Raw genomic sequence first — 22,703 nt, forward strand, 5'->3', positions numbered from 1 at the left:
CTCCTGGAGAAAACGTACCCTATAAATTGGGTACGTTTTCTCCTGGGTACGTTTTCTCCTGGGTACGTTTTCTCCAGCATTCTAAATAAAACGCTTGGCTGCAGTGTGTCGGCTCTTACGGTAGGTACTGTACGGTTTGGCGATGTTAATGTCGGTGTTGTTGAATGAATTTCCAAAACACGATATTGCAGCCGTTAAATGTTTACTTTAATGACCAAATTTTGGTAGCTTTTTGCCAACTATAGACAAATAACGTTACAAAGATAGACCTACATGTACATGTTTATGCAAGATGATGTTATTGTTATATTTTCTGTCACCTGCTAAAACTTGAAATTTACTGAACCACATTTCCCGTACTGGATGCCAGGTGTGAGGGTGTACTAACCAGCGCTAAGTATACGTTTATACATTTATTAGGTCCGTTGAACCGTACATGTATTCACATCTATATAAAGGCGGATCAAGAATTTTTCCAGTCTGGGGTGGGGGGATGTCTATTTCTATTGTCGATAAATAAATTTCACTATTGGAATATGAATGTGTTTGAAATTTTCAGGGGGTCTGCACCCCCTTCCAACCGCCCTCTAGATCCCCTCATGACATCTAGATCTAGAGTGGTGCCCGGAGCTGTGACTCCCAGACTCCATACCTACTTGTATGGCAGTTTTATCTTGCAACCACCCCTTCCATTCATTGATCGAATAAATGTAACCTAATAAACCAAATTAAGCTATATTCAGTCAATGCCCCAATAAAGCCTCGTGCATTTAACCCAAATGCATTAATTGTGACGTCATCTTTCTTGCATCATTTTCACATTGGCGTCATGGTTTCAACTGCAGATATGCAGCGAAATTTTTCGAATAAAGCTTATTTGAGGTGCAAAATGTGATATTATGTTGCAGGAAAAACAAAATATATGATAACTGTCTTGAAATATAAGCTATATTTGGGCAAGGGTCGAAAATGTGAGAGGCACAGCAAGCCTCATCCTCTGTCACGTATTTGACCATCGCCCAGATAAAGCTTATATTTCAAGACAGTAATCATGTATTTTATATATACATGTATAGCTTCTGGCATGCAATCAGTTCTCAGATCTACTATTTCTAGACAGCGTTTTGTTACGTCTTTTTCGTAATATATAATTTTCTGTGTTGATAAAATGACTTAACAATGAATGAAGTGGCGAGAAATGATACTGACAGCAAGAATTTGTCCCATAACAGTATGGTCTCATGCTTTGATTCATAATTACAAGTCTACCATGTAGAGTCAGACATACACAAATTGTTCATCATCCTGAAGTAAAAATGTACATTGTGTCTTCGTGTTCATTGAATCAACACCGAAAATCATACCACACAATTTGCAAATCCTAATTTATGAAGCAATTATTGATTTGCTTGTTGTTTCCAGATGCTGAATGAGATGCAGACTTTAGTATTGTCAGTATAATATACTAACTAAAGTCAGTATATATACGTCCCAGGTAATGTGAAGATCAGACCACATACTTCAATGGCTTGTGGTCAGTTAGCTATAGCTCGTTTTAACAGCATAGAGCCTGCGACTAGAGATTTCTGGGGCCGGTTTTAAGGCTGGTTTTGAATCCTGGCTGTCATTATTTCATAGAGCCTGCGACTAGAGATTTCTGGGGCCGGTTTTAAGGCTGGTTTTGAATCCTGGCTGTCATTATTTCATAGAGCCTGCGACTAGAGATTTCTGGGGCCGGTTTTAAGGCTGGTTTAGAATCTGGCTGTCATTATTTCATGTTATACAGGCTGTTTAATTTACATTACGTGCAGTGCTCACAATAATTGTGAGACCAGGTTTTATTTTATCATATATATAGGCCTATGTAGCTAAGTGCTTTGTAAATTATTTTCAGGTACTCGCTAAAGAAAAGCAAAGATGGCAGGGGTGAGTATATACATGTAAAACAAAATCTTAATGTTGCAAATATTAATTCTTAACCTTAAGGTAACTCCGTACCTATAAAATTATGGGTTCAAAGTTAAAAAACTTAACTTTTTTTAACTTATTGGACTTGAATTTCATCAAAAAATAAATAAAATATATATGTATCCATACTATTTAAGATGTAAGGTAATGAAAACCAAAGGCTGAAATTATCATCTAAAAATCACACTTTTTTTGTTTAAAAATTAAATATAAGTGGATGGATACTTGCTTGTCTATTTAAATGTCATTGCTTACTATGCCAGAAAACTAAAATTAATTTAAAAAAAAGAAAAAATTGTTTACATTAGAAAAAATATAGCATTTAGATATATCACTTAGAGGAAAATAGAAAAGAGTTATTTCCCTTTGTCATTATTGAATTATGTCGAATATAAGGATGAAAAACGCTTATTAAATATCTCCAAGTAAACAATGATTTGAGTTTTTGATGTGCACCTATAATAAAATAGAAATTTCAAACCTACTTGCAAGAATTTTAATGATTTCATGGTTTATGTAAAACGTATGACGTCACAGGAGGGTGGATTTACTTTAACTGAAAAGAGAAGTAATTTATTTTATATAATGATCATAGTCCTCAAATATTCTACTAGTACTCATGAATATGAGGATAAAAAACAAAGCAAGAACAGTAAATCTATATTAATATTGTAACACAATGCATTAACCTTAATATACATATGTATTAAAATGCATCATAATAGATATTTTGTTAATAATCACAAATATATGACATGTTGGGGTTTTTTTTGCTTTAATTTCCTTCTTTTACTACATTTGAATGAAAAAAGGAATTTTTTTTCTCATTGAGTTACCTTTCCTGGTATGACTCTTGAAAATGCATTTTTGATCTTTTTTCTTTCATTCAGGAGGTGACGCAGGAGACCATTGACAAATATGTCGCTCTTGACAACAAGATTCGCTTGCTGGAGAACAAGAACATTCGTAAAACATACGACAGCATCAAGAAACGCTACGATGCGATAGTTCTCTCGGTGCAGACCTTAAAGAAAAAATATGAGGAGTGCAAAAAACAGACGTAAGTTTTTTCCTGTTTTAAGGAGGCTGGTCAACAAGTTACCCATCACATCTACCTTAAATTTTTGAACAGACGTAATTTTCTCCTATTTTAAGGAGGCACGTTAACCATAACATCTAACTTAAATTTTTGAACAGACGTAAGTTTTCTCCTATTTTAAGGAGGCATGATGGATGTGATTATGTTTTTACGATACCCATTTTTATCCATTGGGGAAAATTACTAAATCATTAAATTTTATGTAAACTTGAATCTTTCCATAGAGGAGACTGTAAATCGCTAGATATTAGATATCCAATATGAAACGTAAAATTTGCCTACACTAAGTGTCTCAATGCTTAAGGTGGCTCTATACACCACTTTTTGATGACGCAGTACGCAAAAAAGTAACTCTGGAAACATGCATTTCCGGTACTGGCTGATTTAAACTGAGGTGAATTGTATGGGAACCGCTATTTTGAAAAAATTGTTTAATGGATAGATTTAATTTGATAATTGGAAAATTCATTACTTACAAGTAATGTGGTATGTGACACCTTCACGTTGTGTGGTATTATTTATCGAAATAAACAATAAAATCAAGTATAAATTTTTAAAAAGTTTCTTTAGCCTCATCGATATGTTACACCGTAGCGCAGTGGTTTAGTGGGTTCACTACAAACCAGTAGGTCATGAGTTCGATTCCCGTTGAGAACAATAAATTTTTTAACTTTCCAAAAATTTCTAAAACGTATTTTTTGGTTGAATACCGTGAAAGAAAATTCTAAACAGGTGAAAATATTTCAATTATAATATACTTTAATGCACATTAATATTGACACCTAACGGGGGATGAGAGGGTTGCTTTGAATTTCTCTCAGGTTGAGATACATAAATCCTATTAGCCTAGTCAATGTTCCCCTTTTATTTATTTAACTTAGTTTTGCATTAAAGCGAATTTATTCACTTATACAGGGCAAAGTCTATAATGAAATATGTATGTATTTATCATTCCAACATTATATTTAGGAAATTTTCTTCAACTCAGAAATGAAAAGTCCCCAAGGTGTTTGGGCCTTGGGACTTAGGAACGATTACCCTTACATGAGGAACTTTCATACCAAATAAAATAAAAAAAAAAAATTGTGTTTATTTGCAATGGTTTTCATTCAATTTTTTATGTCACATTTATTAAAATACATTTTCTTATAACATCAAGCAACTTTTTCAGATGATTTGTCAACAGAGTAAGAAAATATGAAAAATTATGTTTTGGGGAAATACTAAAAAAAATTGCAATAATAACATTTTTGAATGTTAAGAAGTGTTATATTTTTTTTATGTGTCCGAAGGAAATATCCATCATATGACAAAATAATTACTCTCAATTTGTTGATAGCTGTCTTTTTAAAAAATATTTTACAAAAACACGAAATAACATTAAAAAATTCTTTAAAATTACCTATAGTATCCCTATCGACATTTTAATATTTGATAAGTATATGTTTTGTGGTCTGCTATTGAAAATTGGAATAAACTGTGGGTGTATAGAGCCACCTTAATGTATGTCACTGAATAAACAAAAAACTATATTACAAGACTTTAAAACATTTGTGGTGTGTTTTAGCTAGCTAGTACATGTAATGGGAGGAATTGCACAACCATGTAAATGAACCCCCTCCCTTTTGGATACACCGCTGAGCATTCGTGGGGATAGGAATAAGGGAAATATTTTAATTCAAAGCGGGTTTTAAAAAGAAAAATATTTGGTCTCTTCAACTACATGTATATTCCTAAATAATGCATTTCTCTGCACAATATTTCATTTTGCAAGGGGATGCTCTGCTTTGAGGTGCTCTTGTTATAATTATATATGTGACGTGTGTTCAATTCTATGGTGTTGGTGTGTGTTTTTTTTAACGAAATATATTAGAACCATTTTAACAAAAGCTTGGACTTTGTGTAGTTGTGTTAAACAGCAATGTGACGTAGGCCTGTCTATTTTATGTCAAGCCAATCAGCCATGGCTCTTTGAAATCAACAATATTTGTCTGGCTTTTGAGCTAAGACTACGCAATCGGTGCATATTTCGCTTGAAACCGCGTCATTTTTAACTTGTTTTGACACGAGAAATAGATAGCTACCTCCTACTGAAAGTCCAAGGTCTTGTTAAAATGGTTCTATATTAACATTCTAACAAGCAACAATCCAGATTCATGAGTTAGTTATTTTTCGATTGGTTCAGCATATTCATACTTTTTTTAATCATACGAACTAAGGGAGAATATAACAGCTAGCATTCAAGATTGATTGGTTTAATTCTTTATGAAAATAGAAAATAGCGAACAAAGTGAAACAAAAAAAAAACCAATTATATAAATTTACCAACATACAGCGTATTGTGAAATCATCAGATTTCGTGGTGGTTTAATTTTGAATTTGTGGAATTTGAGGGTATCTCTGATCCATGAATTAACATCCTCCACGAATTCATATTTCCTTTTGTAGGTATAGAAAAACACACAAATTTACGTCTCCACGAACCTGTAAAATTTAAGCAATCCACAAAAATTGGCCTCCATGAAAATTAATGATTTAACAGTAATTTGTGGAACATGCCCATGTAATGTCCACTTAAAAACCTGTTTATTAACAAAATCTAATTTACCGGTATACGTAGTTTAATCATTACCAAAGAAACACCAGAAGATGTAAATATTTATTCTCTACTTTCAATTTCAGGGCTAAAGAGAAAGCCGACGTAGATCAGCTGGATATTAAGTCCTTCCTAAATCAAGAAGCTTTTGACAAGTCCATGTCTAAAGAAAAGGTTTGCTTGATTTCTACCCTATCAGAAGAGACTATAGATTCCTTAGATATTTTACTTGAGTACTCAATTCTGCGATTCAACCATTTCCAATCAAATCGTGAGAATATAAAATTGCATACGGTATGCCAAATTTTTATCATTATTTCACTGAGTTAACATATATCTGAAAAATGAAATCAATACTGGTATTTAAAAAGTTTGGGAGAAGTGATTCTCTCAATTTTATGCAGATATTAATTCCTCTTGTTAAATTTGGAATCTACAGTATGAATTCTGTGTCCTATTAAATGGGGCAGAGGATATGTTTTTGAGTTGTTTAAAGCATTAATAGGCATACAACATACTAGTTTTTTTCATCTCTGATACCAAAATAGTAGAATCTTTCTCCAATCATAAGGCCGATGCTTATCTATAGTTTCCTTGGTGCAAAATAGAGGCGAGTCATTGACTCCCCCTTGGATGGGACACCAGTCCATCACTGGTTTAACCCCCAGCATAAGGCGGTACCAAATTTAAGTTGGGTGGACTGGAACAATGCAGATAAATGAATAATCGAATAGAAATTACTTTCCACTTTGCAAATTTAAATATTTATTTTGTGATACCAAAAATTTTTTTTTATAGGGTATCTATGGTCTGACTTATAAATTACACATATTATCATGACAGACAAACTAAACGAATATAACATTATGAGTTCTTTCTCTATATATGTACTCATTCTTTACTCGATAATATTACATATTAGATTTGTTACTGACTGTTTACAGAAATTTGTGGGGTTGTTAAAGTCCATAGAAGGCGAGCCTTCTTTGGACTTTAATGACACCACAAATTTCTTTAAACAGTCAGTAACAAACCTAATAAGTGTTTTGTTTTGTTGAGGACCCTAAATTTGATATGTAAACAACAAAAGATTATATATACCAATTAAATTCATAGGCTTATTATCTATAATTTTGTACCTTTCTCGTCAGTCGTCTGTGCAAACCTGGATGCCATTGTATATAGGATCGTTTTATTACATCACTGGCAAAGGGGAAGTCACTCTAAATATTTTGGGGCTTAAAAATTATAGGTATGGTTGAACATTTGTGTCAAAAATAAGCTCAAATAAATTTACGTCCGCCATGTTGCCGTAAAAATTTGGACGCCCGCCGTGTAAAGAAATTTATAAGGCAATCACGTGACGCGATTCATCCAATGACGTCGAGACATTCTAGTCCGAGGCAAAACAAAACAAATTTAAACTTTATCTAGTCAGTAGCAGTGTAGCTAAGCTTTATTCAGAATCATTTCAACACTCAAAAGCCATGATACAAATGACACTTAAGGACTGAGTTCAACAGCTGTGCTATTCATAGCAGTAAAGTGGTTTATAGAAAAGTGTCAACTAGCTGTGCTAATCAAAAGTATTAATAAGAACGATTATATTCATGCTTGATAATTAAATTTCTGGGATTAAATATAGAAAATAAGGCATTTGACCTAAAAGTGTCATTAAACTGTACAAAATTATAACGTTGATACATTTTTGACATTAGTCTTAATGCTTGCATTGAACTTGAAAGCTAAAAAGTTTTACATATATGATATATTAACTAATTTTTTCAGCCAATAGAATTAATACATTATAATCAGAGTTAGAATATTTTTCAAATATCCAAAATCCCTACACAGTAAAACATAACAAAGGGCCAGGGACGGGCATTTTAGCTTCACTAGAAGTCTAATTTGTTATATTTGTCTAGCTTACAATAATTGTGTTCTAAAGTCAGGGTAAATGGAAAAAATCACTTTGCTGTAAGCATAAATTTATTATAAGCGTGTTTGCTAAAGCCGTGTTTTACTATATAACCAAATATTTGTATTAAAATGTGAGCGTTTAATAAATTATATATTAGATAATTTTGACAGAAACAGTATCACATTACTGTTAAAGGGGAAGGAAAGTCAAAAACATAATTTATTTATTTTAATAAAGTGGTGTAAATTATCACATGTGGTCATGCTGTTTTGAAAATAAAATACGTAATTAAGCTTTAATGAACGTTTGAAGTTGGAGAAATCGTATTTTCTGGAGGCTGACATGATGTAGAACTCTTTTGTATTAGAAACCCAAAAAATTAATTATTTTGACGTCACACCAAATATTCCGGTTTGGTTTACATATACAAATGAATGTACACAGTGCTCTGAATATAACTAACGCTGGTTTATGCCTTTCTGTTACTCAAATAATCGACTAAACAAAATTGATAATGTCTGAGTTCACACGTCGATCTATAGAATAAATACATGTATCATTGTATGCATAAATATATGCATTTTCATAAGTGAATGACAGCTGTTAATCTGCTATCATTCAAAGTTGAAAACGATTTTTTATTTTTTTATTTTATTTTTTAAAATTAATTTTTTATTCCAAGTCAAGCTCTTCGCTAACTGAATAAATGTTATAATTGTAATCGGGATGTTTAAAATTAATTCTTTAAAGTCGGAATTACCATGTCGAAATAACGACGGCAGACATTTTCTATGATTCTTGGCATCTGTTGACAATTTCCACATTTACGCGGAGATTTCTCCGACACTAACCTCCGCTTTTAGATTTCAACGAACATGCTCCATTTGACGTTAGTTTGTAGTTTGCAAAGGTAAAAGAACGGTCTCAAATCAATATTGTTTCAAATTTTATGTTGATAAGACAAACCGGAATAGATGGTGTGACGTCATAGATTAAAGTTCAATGGTAGCCCCCATGGCGGCGGGAAATTTAAATCAAGCGATCGATTTTCTTGATTTATTCATTGTTACGGGGTTTTTAATGAAAATAAATACGATTTACAATTATAGTAGATGATTAATAATTGATTTATTGTACAACATATTTTTAGTTTCCTTCCCCTTTAATGAATTACACTTGGCTGTGTATTCTATTTAGCGTTTTTGGCAAAAAACAGTGTCTTCTCAATCAAGTACATTGCCAAATGTAATATATATAAGTAGATAAATAGGTACATTTAGAAATGGGCTAAATCAAATCCTCGCTAACTTGTTGAAAAATCATATTCCGCCAAATATTGTATAAGCTGAACACGCTGAATATAGTACATTTACAGTATATTGTAAATTCATGCTTTTTCTCTATGTTTAATCTCCTCTGAAATGATACCTCCATCTATCAGTATTTTCAGTACTTTGATTCTCTACGTTTGTGCAGGCCGAGTATTTGGAGGCATTAAATAGGGAGGAGCTGATCAAGAAGCAGTTGGACACAATACAGCCTCAACTTGGCGATATGGAGAAGGAGCTCAATAGAGAGAAAGGAGGCATCGAGGAGCTCGAAAAGATGTGCCAGGAGCAGGAAGACCTACTGTGTAAGGAGCAGGATCATTATGAGATACAGGGAAATATTCGCCCACGTTTTATTTTCACCCCTTTGGCCCTCATTGTCAAAGGGGGAATTTAAGACTGGGCAAACTATACAACTGCATCTGGGCAAATTCAAGACGGGGCAAAACTGTTTGCAAGTGTAAAAAGGCAAAAATTACATGGGGCGAAAATAACCCTGTATTCAGTAGTAGCTTGAGAAAATATTGTGGAATCATTAAAATTTGTGGGGGCCAATTTTTCATGGATTGCTAAAAATTTTATAGGTTCATGGGAATTTCGTGTATTTTCTAATTCCTACAAAACGAAATGTGACTTTATAATACCAATAAAAGAGGATGTTAATTCGTGGCTGAGAGGTACCCACAAATTCCACTAAAATTGAACCACCACAAAATCTAATGATTCCATGGTAGCCTGGGAAACATGCGCAGATCGGGGGTATACTTATGATCGCGGTTTACTCTCTGTGTCCACTCTAGGTTAACTTTTGGGTTTACTCTGGGTCTACTCAAGTTAACCCTGAGTAAACCCTGAAAGTAAACCCAGCTTACTAGGGTTTAGTTGGGGTTTACTTTCTGTTAAGTTGAGTTTGATCTGTACTGTATAATTTCATCTCTTTAAGTTAACAACCACTGATTTAGCTTGGCAGTAATCTATGATAATAGTTGAAGTTGAAGTTTATTTACATAATCAGATTTGAAGAAAATAGCATTGTTTATAAATTGAAATATTGAAAATAAAAAATGGCATCCTCTCTTTTTATATTTTAGCTAAAATTTTTGACGGCGCTTATGGAAGCGAGCTCGAGAACAAACTGGAGAGTGATCTCGACCTAGTCAGAGAGAAGCGACAGAGGATCGGCAACGCTAAGTATAAGTGGACCAATGGGAGGATTTTGTTGGAGCATGCTTGTAACCAGCTCGCCTTTGCCAACAAACGCTGGGCCGACATCAAAAATACCTCACTGTGAGTGATAGAAATCTGCATAGTCCAATATTATTGATTTGTCAAGTATTACTGTGGCTTCATTAATATTCAAAGGTATCAATTTTCGTGGTAAAGAGAAAATCACAGTTTCAAGGATGCGTAAATTCATGTCCAATGACCCTATTTATTCAATACAAAATGTTAATAGAAATTGCATTTCAATGAACATTTAATTTCATGGATCAACTTAACACGAAAATTGGTATTCAATGAATATTAATGAAACCACAGTATTAATTAGTCCATTGTTAATTAGAAATTGAATCATCATTTTTTTAATTCCCATTTGACCGGTTTAGAACTGCAAGAATTGATTTCTGTAAGCAAGTAGTTGATTTCCTTGTCAATGAGCTGATCCCTGTTTTAGGTCTTTTTTCTCACAGATATACATTTATATGTATTGATCCATTGTAATACATTTAACAAATTAATAATTTTATACCGGTTGTAACGCCTTATTTGATTGGCTAAAAAAAATTGTAAGTGTAACGTCAAAAACATATCAATCCCTCTGACTTTACATTTGAATTTTGTACAATTCAATGTCATTTTAGAGGTCAGATAACCTTTTTAATCTACAATTTAGTGCAAAAAATTAAATTATAATGAAGGAATTCAATAAATATTCAATTTATACTTATATTAAATGGGTGGGAACATTTTATGCTTTTTAATAAACTGCTGTACGTTTATTAAGTGTCAACTGCTCCAATTGGCAAGCCATTTTGCATAAGTATAATTTGAGTAGCTATTGAATTCGTCCTTTTATAAATTTCAATAATTTTTTACTACAAAAAAGTAGTGTAAACAATGAGATAGGTTGAGAAATTCATGCCAGATTCACGTACAATGTCTTACCTGTCGTAACTTTCTTCCCTTGCAAACTTTCTTCATATATCAATACTGTGTACAGGGAAATATTCGCCCCCGTTTTATTTTCACCCCTTTTGCCCTTGTTGTCAGAGGGCAAATTTAAGACTGGGTGAATTCTAAGTCTCAAATCATATCCCTTTAAATACAACTGCCCGAGCCAATTTAAGACAGGGGGAAACCTTTTACAGGTGAAGAAGGGCGAAAATTACACTGGGCGGAAATAACCCTGTATACAGTATTCATTCTTAGACAGTTTCACGTCTATCGATTGTGTGTTTAACTGCAAGTCTGTAGCCCCCCGTAAAAGAAATTCAAATGAACGACCTGGTCACTCGTCCGAAATTTTTCAGATCAGGGGCTACAGACCTTCAGCTTTTGTATGTTCCTCTAAACCATAATGCATTAACATCTATAATTCAGAAACATGCAGGAGAAATACGGAATCGCCACAGAAGCTCGTAACAACCTGATCGCAGCGATACAGAACCTGCAGAGTTGTCAGAAATACCTGGACAACATCGACTTCCCGTACTGCAAGCCCAACGAGGTCCAGACGCTGGAGAAAGCGACCAATAACATCTATGTAGACATGCAGTCGCCCGACCGTCACAAACATGCAGGGGAGTGTTACAACGTCACGCATCGACGAGCAGCTGCACTTCTCCAATGGTTTGATAATGTAAGGATCTAGAATACCTTATATCCGGTTATTTTCACATTGATCTAATTTTTGCTTTGCTTGTGATCTCTTTTAAATGGCAAATAATTGAATTATGCAGAAATTATTTCCTATATCAGTTTTTATAAGACACTTTTTAAATCGCAAAAAATGACTGACGCAGATTAAAAATGTTACAGATTTCCCCCATTTTTGCAAATTTGGTGACACACCAAAAAAAATGGATGTACGGTATCATATAAGTATCAGATTTTTCATTCCATTTTGGAATTATCTCCCTTTATTATGCAAAAATTGCCTTTTTGGTCAGAACTCTTCTTGTGAGGTAGAAAAATAATAGCCATGGTTTTAGTTTTATTTATTCCAATCATGAGTTTATTAACCCTATGAAAAACCACTGAAAATGTAGATAAGCTTTTATTTTAAATACTGCAATATTTACTGTGTTGAGGCCTATTCAGTAGAGAGACAAACATTAAAGTTACAGGTGTATGAAATATCTGCTGACAGTGAGGTCTTAGCATTGTTGAAAAATCCTTCTGTCGATGCAAGATAAGACATTCTCATTTTAACTCAATAATATTGTAATTATTGAGTACCACTAAATGTTACAATTTTAAAAGTGCATTTTAGTTTCAACTAAAATTATTCATGTATTGTGAATATCATGAACTGCCTTGCCTATGGTACCCCAAATAGACCTTGTGTTCAAACCTTGTTGAGATTTTGACTACTGTAAAAGTGGTTATTTATGTGTGGAGGAAATTTACACTAGTTACGCGGTAAGCTTAAAAAACCATGTAAAATACCCCCGAGCATATGGTAAAATATTATACAATTTAGAGTGGTAAATCACGTATCCGCGTATTTAATACCCACGCGTATTGTTTGACCCCAGCTTTTACTGTTAATCTCACAATTCATTACTGTAATGATATACATAGAAACAAATTATAATAATTATATATATATATCAATCTTTCCTACAGGTGATTAATACAGTTATAGAGAAGGACATCATGGAATCGACGAAGGAAGAGGCCGAGGCCAGTAAGAAGCTGAGAGCCGAGAGGATCAAACTGCTGAAAGAGAAAGTAGAGGCCCAGGGAATGGGCGGCCAAGTCCAGATAGACGACTCAGGTATTTATCATTTACGTCGTGTCTTAAATGTTTATGTAATGTATGCATGAGGTACTGAAAGAGAAAGTTGAGTCGCAGGGCATGGAATGACATATTTAAGTCACATTGAACAACTCAGATAATTATAGTTTACACTGTGTCTTAAAGGCTCATGTAATGTAATGGCATGATGTACTCCGGAAGAAAGCAGATTTGCAGGGAATATGCGGGCATATTTTAGGCACGATAGATAATTCAGATAATTATGTTACACTGTATGACTTAATCAATTTACCTATCCTTGAAACTGGGATTTTCACTTAATCCACGAAAATTGAAACCCTTGAATATCAATAAAACCACAGTATTCTTGTGAATGTTTGTGTAAATAGCATCTCAATATGTAATGAATTGCATACATCTTAAAAATTACATTCTGCTACTTTCTTAAAACATTAAATTATTGACTGTAGGTTTTCATGCAGGGTTAACACTATGTGAATTAATGAAGTACTATTTGACTATTCATTACAGAGAGAGAGAGAGAGAGAGAGAGAGAGAGAGAGAGAGAGAGAGAGAGAATATTGATCTTGTACAATGGAACATAAAACATTTCTTTTTTCTTGATAATTAGCAAAAAATGGTAAGATCAGACAGGTTGTTTTTTTTTTGAGAGCAAGTTTGTTGAATTCAATTTCATTGATAAATTGTTAACAGTAATTTAACAAAAATAGTTTTTGCTGCTATTTAATTTTAAAATAACTAATAAACTGCTGATCTGTTTGTGAAATTAAACAAATGTATGATAAGCTTGATTTAATTAATTTTTTTTTAATTGATTTAATTTAATTTTTGGGTGTGGCTAGAAATATATCTTAGATGTGGTACATCAGTTTTGGTTATACTGGCTACAGATTTGTGAACTACTGGTAAACAGATAATAGCTATAGTCTGTCCCAAGATATTTTTGCCAAATATATTCTTAAATTATTTGATATCAATAAATACCTCTTGATTCATACAAAGTTCATTCAATAGTATGAAAAAATCCCGAGATTTCCCTTTTGAAAAGCTCCTTCTAGCTTCTCAGGTTTCAATACACGGCTAAAAATAGAAAGTCTACGGGGATTTTGCATTGCATCAGCCATAATTAAGTATAAGTAGGTATAAATTGTGGGAGGTATTCCGAGTGACTTCAGAATGGTGAAAGATGCATGTAAACATTCCCCATTATAAATCTCTGTAGGATATTAAAGGGACTAAGACACGATTTGACTTAAAATTTTCAAATTTTATTTTCTTTGTTGTGTAAACTAAAAGCTCGAATATTGTCATTTTTACATATGTGTTTTATTGGTGTAAGTTTTAATAAAATGTATCTTTCTTTTGTTGATAATAGTATTTATGAAGATATTGAGTTAGTTTAGATTGTTTTTTCATGTCATTTTGTCTAAGAAATGGCAATTCTCTATCTTACATTTTTTGTAAACAACGTATAAGACTCGAGCTTTGTTTACTTAATAATCAATTCGTACCTCTGTATCACAATTGTAACTTGACTTTAACATTCAATATTTTGGTCAATCATTTAAAATGCACCAGTAAACCATTTTATGTACATAAAAGATAAAAATTAAATTTTTGATCTCAAATTGTGTCCAAGTCCCTTTAATCTGTTTTCGTTCCTGTGAATTTTTACGATGGAAAAATGATAATTAATATGTGAAAAGAGTTATCTTGGAAATTTTCCCTTTCATGGATTTCAATTGTACTTCTTTCACAAATATGTGTGTATTATTACTAAAAATTGTTCAAATGTGCAGCTTAAATATCTTGGGACAGACTATATATATATAGCATACCGAAACAGGGTTTGGTTTATGATCATAAACAGCTTATAAATAAATGTAAACAGTTCCAATTCAGTTACTATGAATATAAAATGTGTAGTATGTGAAGGTATTGATTTATCATTCTCTTATTTTGTGCTATTTAATGTTACATTAGAAAATGACATTAAAATGAACAACATTAATTCGAATATAATGTTAGGCAAATTGATACATGATAGACAAATTAATTAACTTTTTTTTCAGCCAAGAAATCGCGTGTTACAACCAGAATTAAATTTTTCACAGAAATTAAGATTGTTTGTAACACAGTTGTTGTTCATACACTGAATTTTATTCACATCAATCAAATTATCAACTCTCTTGTCACGCAACTGTAAAAGAATATAAAGGAAAACTGAGTTGAATGTTAAAGTGTTAAAGAGTTAAAATGGTGATCACTCTTTTTAATGAAATAAATTAATTGCTAACTTTTAAAATAAAACAAAAATTATCTAGAAAACACAGCTTTTTGAATTAAATTTGAAAAAATAATTGGTGCATTATTATGTGGGGAGTGATTATTAATAATAATTGTATTTTTGTTTTCAGTGTGGGGGGGGGGGGTAAAAATATACATAGCAGTAACATACATATTATTTATAGTACATGTACTGCGAGTACTTGCAAAATGTTTTATATGAGTGTTTGATTGACCATATTGTGTGTATTATATTTGCTTTATAGAGAGAAGTTTAGGTGAGCTAGTAGCTGCAGGCATTTCCACTCTCTGTATATCATTATATCATAGCTTCTGGCTTGTTTTATCTTGGTTATCTGGCACAATCTTTGGCTCTTTCTGTCTCTAGCTGTCTGTCCTTCTCTCTCTCTCTCTCTCTCTCTCTCTCTGTGTCTCTCTTGCTCTCTCTCTCTCTCTCTCTCTCTCTGTTCCTTAAACCCACCTGGTTTTTTAAGGCGTCGAGCTAATGCTCGGCAGCCTTCTAGCGATCGTCTGGATTGGCAATCGTCCAAAAATTCATGCACTGCACCGCCTTTTTAATGCGCATAAAAAAAAATTTCCTTGAAGTATTAAACGTATTACAAGATTTGTATTCCTTTTATTCAGCTAAATTGTGTACAAAAAAACCAACTTTGCCTCCCTGGTTATTGACAACTCATTGCATTAGAATCAAGAAATGGCGGATGAATACAATAAGGTGCAATGTAAACATTCACTAAAATATTATTTAAGTTTATCGCTTACATTTTGATTGGAGACTGTGCCCGATAGAAATAAAATTTGATATGTAAATGTATTTGTTATCGGGCATGGTCTCCAAAATAATTGTAAGCGATAAACTTATCTAGAGATTTTGTTGCAATTAATGAACACGATAATGCAGTTGGTTTGGTCGAGCATTTTAGATAGCACGTGTTGTGGATTTGTTTGTAAACAACCATAGCATAGGTAATCTTGTTTCAAACGGGAATTGAAATAACTGAAAGTATGTTTTATTATTATAATTAGGGACACACTGTTAATGTATTCAAATTATGAGCCTGTGAAATGTGCAAAGACTTTTTAAAGCAGAAAGAAATTAATAATTTTTTTTTAACTTTGAAATTTCTTCGATTTTTGTAACCATGATGAGTAATTGTATTATAAACTCATCACTACCTATTTTATAACGAAATATACTGATTATTGTTTTTGAAACAGCACAAAACATAATTTATTTCCTTTTTTATTCTAATATTATTCGATAAACGACTATATACATTAGTACAGAAATTCAAATTATTGATATCATTCTATATATTAAAAGAAAATGTCAGCTCGACGCCTTTGTGGCCGTTCCGGCCTTTGATTTGTGAAAAGACGTGATATAAATCTGATTAATATAATCTACTTGGTGACAGTAGCTTGGTATAGTTGGTTAATGTCACCAAATCCTCGGGAACAATGTACAATATATATTAATATGTAACACATTTTAAATTCATGAAATTTTTTTATCAATATCATATGTTGCATGTGTTGATATTAATAATATATCAAGCAGGATATCTTTAATTTTCAGTTAATGTATAAGGTTTAAATAGGTTAAAATAGACAATGTATAACATTAGTACATTATACATAATGGGATTTCCAATGTTATATTTAGGTATTTTCCACCAGTGAGAGACTTAGAGACTTTCTGTCTTTTGTTGTGAAATAGACAATATTTAACATTAGTACTTTACAAAATGGGGGTTTTCAATATCTTCTTTATTAAGTATTTTCCACCAATGAGCAAGTTTGAGTATTTTGTTGTAAAATGGACAATGTTTAACATTAGTACATTACAAAACAGGGGTTTCCAATATCTTCTTTAAGTATATTCCATCAAGGAGCAACTTGGAGATAGACAATGTTTAACATTTGTTCATTATACAATAAGGGGGCTTCTAATATCTTCTTTAAGTATTTTCACCAATGAGCACCTTTGCGTTTGTTGTTGTAGAATTGGCGATGTGCGACGGTGAAGAGGAGGATGTTGAGATCCAAGCGGTGATATTCAAGGCGGACGGAGAGGATGATAACTCGGTATTACTATACAATATTCAATTACATACCATTAAATTTTCCTATCTTGATACTCTCAATTTTACATAGTTTGATCTGATTTTCTGAATCACCACACTGTACGTGGTTTTCTGAATCACCACACTGTGGTTTTCTGAATCACCGCACTGTGGTTTTCTGAATCACCCCACTGTGGTTTTTCGATTCTGTATCACCACTCTCTGAGTTTTAAATTTAATGATAAAATAATGTCTGTGTTTTCGCGCGATTTAAGAGTTTGTCTCAAAATAGCTTTGTTATAAAAGTAAACATCATACAGTTGATTTTAAATAGATGGTTTTACAATTAAAACTTTTAACTATACGTGCCTCAGGATATATATATAATAGATTTATCATTATAACGTCTCGTTTGATCTGATGATCCGCCCCTTTCAACTCAACTTGATCCGTCCCTTTGGATCAAGTTACTGTTATAATATTATATATTTATAGTATTTAATACCTGTTACAGTTATCCTACATTTTTTAGCATTCAAGAAATATTCAAGTCTTGTCGAGCATTTCTTGGCCAATGACATGAATTATAGATGGATGGACATTAATCTAATACTATGAACAGAACTAAATTTGAACATTACAACCAGAAGGATTGATAACAATCATGTGTTAATTTATGTATTGATATTTTGATTTTCTGTTGCTGTAGCTACGCCCCGCACAGGACGTTCCCCCCGCCCCCACACCGGTCCCTCTTAGTGAGCTGGCCCCACCCCCCAACAACGAGGCCCTGTTTGGTGAGTGTTGGTTAATCTAGTTACACACAGATTTACACACAAGATTTACTTACAAACATTACAATGGACAACAAGTGTAGCAATGTTTTTAAGATTTACTGTAAAAGTGGTTATTTACGCTAGTGGTTGAGTACGCATTTCCTACCGTCAAACAATACGCGTGGTATTATATACCCTGATGCGTGATTTACCATTCCTAAGGTTTGATTTTATTACTAAACATGCAGGGGTATTTTACGCGATTTTCAGGTTACTGCATAACTAGTGTAAATTTCCCCTAGTAAATTTCCCCTTAGATTTATCAGGATTGAGATACATGCAGGTTAACAGATATTCCATTGATGATTTATTTTATTTGTTTAGAGGTTTCCTTTCTCTCATTACATACTTCTGATGTACATACGTGATTCGGTTTGTGAGAGAATTGTCTTCCTTTAGTCACATAATGTAGAGTTACTTGCTATGAATGTACATAAATAACACTAAGTTTATTTTTTTTTTTATATGATTTACTTAGTAGTACATGTACACACAATAAATTCCTATTGCTACATGTACTGTAGTCTTAATTTGGTAGAATTGACCTGGATGTATAAAGCCCCATACATTTACATGGATTATCTCCTAATTGTTAAAATTAATCTCGGTTTTTTTTTACATTCAGAGTTACATACATGTAATATTAATATTTACAATAATAAAGCAGATTTGTCTCTGCATACATACCTTGAAAAATCATGCTTAATTAAGTTACATGTGTGCATTACATTTATCAATTTAAAAATGTTAAGGTACTTTTTTCTCATGAAATGCATCTAATTCAAATGTACAATCACTTATCACTGCTGTTTAATGGATAATTGTTTAGAATTTACTTAGTCTTAAATTTGTCCACTGACAATGAGGGCGAAAGGGCCGAAAAATAAAAGAGGGGGGTGGGCAAAACCCCTTATACGGTGGTATTTGGGACCATATAGACTGTTGATATATGCATGGGTAGCTCTGTAGTAATACTCCTGACTAGAGTTGCAGGGGTCCCTGGTTCGATTCCCGGTCCAGACATATATTTTCATTGTATATATATGTATATGCTCATTCCTCCCTTCTACTGTCCAATAAAGTGTTTTGTTGCTAAGTTTAATCTTTCTTTTGTTTAGTGCAGAGTGTCATGAATGATACTAATGTATATTGATCATATAGTATATTTCAATTTTTTGTTTGTTAATTGTGTTTCATCTTCCTTTTATAACATACAGCTACGAATACTTTTTATGATCAATTTGTGTCCAAAATAGAGCAGTACTACATTTTGAAGAACTTTTTTGTTTTGTTTTATCGGGTAATATATAATGAGTTAATCAAGGTCACTCTTCCTTGATTTAGATACATGCAGACCTACAAATACTTTTCACACTCAATTTGTGTCTAAAATAACGCAGTGTTAAATTATGAGGGATATTTTAGTTTTGTTTTATCATATTTTTTTTTTTTTGTTAATTATTAATTTGTTAATATAGATCTTCCTCTTCTTAGATACAGAGCTACAAATATTTTTTATGATCAATTTGCATAAAAAATAACACCATGTTCAATTTTAAATAATATTTTTGATTTGTTTTATCAGGTAACATCGAACAGTTGAAGAAACAGCACGAGAAGGAGATCAGTGATTTCCAGAAGGCTCAAGAAATGAACAAAGCTCGCCTACAACAGGGCTTGGAAGCCAAACTCGCGGCCCGCCGCAACAGGAGAACGAAAAACACTCCCGAATAATTTTGATTAGGACCTGTATTATGGAGAGCCTGGTAGATAATCAGTGACAGACATTACTTTATCAATGCACTACCAACCCAAAATTGGAAATGTTAACCCCAACCCCTCAACTTTTTACCTTGTATCTCAAACTTATTGCTTAATATTAGTTATGATTTGTATGATATTTTTTTTTTTTTTTTGCCTAAATTAGAAGCTGTTCCGTTTTTTGTTTTTTTTGCCCCATGTACAAGTGTGAATTTCCCATGTACAAGCTTGTACTTGTTTTTACAATACAAATATTAACCTATATATTTATTTTTTTATAAACATTTTATTTGTTTTATATGTTTTATTTCTACAACTTAAAAGTGTAATAGGTATTGGGTACCTCAATGATATACCCTCCTATACACACCTCACCTCCCTGTAACCGATGCTTTTCATTTTCTTGTTCTTATATACATGTGTAGTAGTCGGTATTGTACAGTCCTATTATTACTTTATAACAGGGTCAACATTAATATTTTGGGATTCATTCAAGCTGTATCATCCCTGTGCACACTTACATTAGATGTTTAAAGAAATTACTGTGAAAATTATTCAACATTACATGTATTTTTCTGAGATTCAATGAAGGTGTCTCATTACTTTGAGCACTCACATGAGATTTTCAAAGGATATTCATATATCTCAGTATTAAGATAAATGAAGTAGTGTAATTGTTTGCATCAGTGTGAGGAGAAAGTTAATAGTCTTTAACAAGTTATGCTAATTAAAGTATGTAGACAAAGTTACATAAATTATTAAGAATATTGATTTACTTCATTAAATGTAGTATATTTTAATATTGTTTGATGATTTTTTTTTCTGGTGATCTCATGAAACAGTTATCACTTCCTAAAAAGAATTATGATTTTGATCCAGTTTTATAAACAACTTATTTTAATTTCGAATTGGTCATTCGAGGATCAGAGACGAATTAAGAGGACTAGATGGTCATGGCCAAGATTTGAATTTTATCTCCTTTTATAGAAGAGCTATGAATACAAAGAAAATTACTCAAATTTAAAGGTCAATGTATTTATGGATTTGAATTTTTTTTAGTATTAAATCTAAATACTAGCAATACTTTATAACTAAAGAATTCATATCTAACAATTTAAAGTAAAGGTCAATGTATTTATGGATTTGAATTTTTAGTATTAAATCTAAATACTAGTAATACTTTATAGCTAAAGAATTCATATCTAACAATTTAAAGTAGATTTGTTGGTTGTTTTATTGACCACAAGTCTCCTATGAAATCTACAGAAATCTAAGAAATTCTTAACGCATATTCGAGAGACGATGTGTAGAGACTGTTCACTAACATAGTTGTGTTTATCAGAACAATGTATTCAATTTTTTTTCTGGTCCAGAAACGTTTTCCCCAAAGATAAATTTTATTTTTTATGCACTTGACATATCAATTTAATCAAGCCTTTGACAAAGAAATGGAGTTTACCTCATCACCTTTTGCATGATGTCATAAGTGATGTCAATGATGAGTTGACAGGTTTGTGATGTATCATTACTGACATTAAGTAAAAATGTGAAATATTTTACACTAAACTTGCATGCTGCAATCATGTATAAAATGCATTTTATTTTATTTCTTTACAAGTTTCTGAGATTTTTATTTAAATATATAGCAATGAAATGCCGTCCATTTTTATATTGTACTCCAATGTCAAACACATGCGTCTATTTGTCTACAGTGTTGTTTCAAATTCCTGTTTTGATTTTGTGAAGTATATGTTGTGAGGATCTTGAAACTTGTTGTATCTTCGACATGAAAATTCTTTGTATACTGATTTTGTAGAAATCGATAGAACTGAAAAAAAGAATGTTGAACTTTATTAAAACATGTATTTGGAGTTGTTTATTTTGATGTCAACTAGGTTAGATGAAGGGAAAATGAATAGATTTTATGAAAAAAGTTAAAAAAAAAAAGATCAATTGGTTTTGCCTTTTATGGGTTAAAAGTCTTGAATATTTTTAATTAAGCAATTAATTTTAGATCATTACTAGATGCAATAAATCAGAGAAATCTTGGATACTTTGTTTTTTAAATAAAGGTCAAATTTGTTACACAGCATATTTTGTTGTTCATGTAGACATAGATTGTGTAACGTTATATTTGACCCAGTTAACAGAGTGATTAGTGTGCTTGATAAATCATCAGGGGAAAAGCCATTCAAGGAAAATAAAGGGGTAAACTTTGTGTAACGTTATTTTTGACCCAGTTAACAGAGGGATCAATGTGCTTGTATATAAATAGTGCCTATTTGGGAGGGTAACAGTTAAAATTGATACCCCGAGGAAACCATTGTCAACCGACGCGAAGCAGAGGTTGACAATGGTTTTCGAGGGGTGTCAATTTCAACTGTTATCCTCCCAAACAGGCACTATTTGTTTTATTATGCTGAATGTTTAATTTTAGAGATTTATTTTTACTGATTTTATATAGAAATGACGTGAATTCCAAGGCGAACCGTACGCGCATAATTTACGCGCATGTAACAATTCGTTGTGTTACCTGTTGCTAAGTGTGTTGCTAACACTGAGGGTAATAGAACGGATTATCAACTGTGTCTAAATCAATCAGATTTCAGTTTTTAACATGAAAGTAAAATAAAAACTGATAAAGCATCATTAGGAAAGCCATTTAAAGAATAGACAGGGGGTAAACTTTTATATGACAAACAACAAAATGCAGTAGATTTGATAGCTGCTCTCTACACATACTGTGAAGCAACTTTTATCTGCGTGCAAGAAATATTCGCGAGATTCGCAAGAGCCTTTTCATCGCGAATATTTCTCG

At 32.4% G+C, this 22,703-nt stretch overlaps 1 protein-coding gene across 3 annotated transcripts; it reads left to right on the top strand.

Annotated features, from left to right (window-relative positions):
- Nucleotides 1-79: 79 nt before the first annotated feature.
- On the top strand, nucleotides 80-21,975 carry LOC128172083 (uncharacterized). Of its 3 annotated transcripts, XR_008242187.1 has the most exons (12): nucleotides 80-120; nucleotides 1,895-1,926; nucleotides 2,859-3,028; nucleotides 5,750-5,837; nucleotides 9,061-9,217; nucleotides 10,004-10,199; nucleotides 11,514-11,772; nucleotides 12,762-12,912; nucleotides 17,228-17,310; nucleotides 17,998-18,085; nucleotides 19,710-20,911; nucleotides 21,011-21,975. XR_008242187.1 is itself a non-coding variant. In XM_052837856.1 (11 exons), exons 2-11 carry the CDS (start codon nucleotides 1,918-1,920, stop codon nucleotides 19,856-19,858), a joined length of 1,350 nt encoding a protein of 449 aa, XP_052693816.1. In that variant the 5' UTR covers nucleotides 80-120; nucleotides 1,895-1,917; the 3' UTR covers nucleotides 19,859-21,975. The 3 variants fall into 3 exon arrangements, 2 of the variants coding, with proteins under 2 accessions (XP_052693816.1, XP_052693817.1); XM_052837856.1 differs by having other exon boundaries at nucleotides 19,710-21,975; XM_052837857.1 differs by lacking the exons at nucleotides 17,228-17,310; nucleotides 17,998-18,085; nucleotides 19,710-20,911; nucleotides 21,011-21,975 and adding an exon at nucleotides 13,526-14,163.
- Nucleotides 21,976-22,703: the final 728 nt, after the last annotated feature.

This window comes from Crassostrea angulata, chromosome 2, assembly GCF_025612915.1.
Source record: "Crassostrea angulata isolate pt1a10 chromosome 2, ASM2561291v2, whole genome shotgun sequence".
Lineage (NCBI taxonomy): Eukaryota > Metazoa > Mollusca > Bivalvia > Ostreida > Ostreidae > Magallana > Magallana angulata.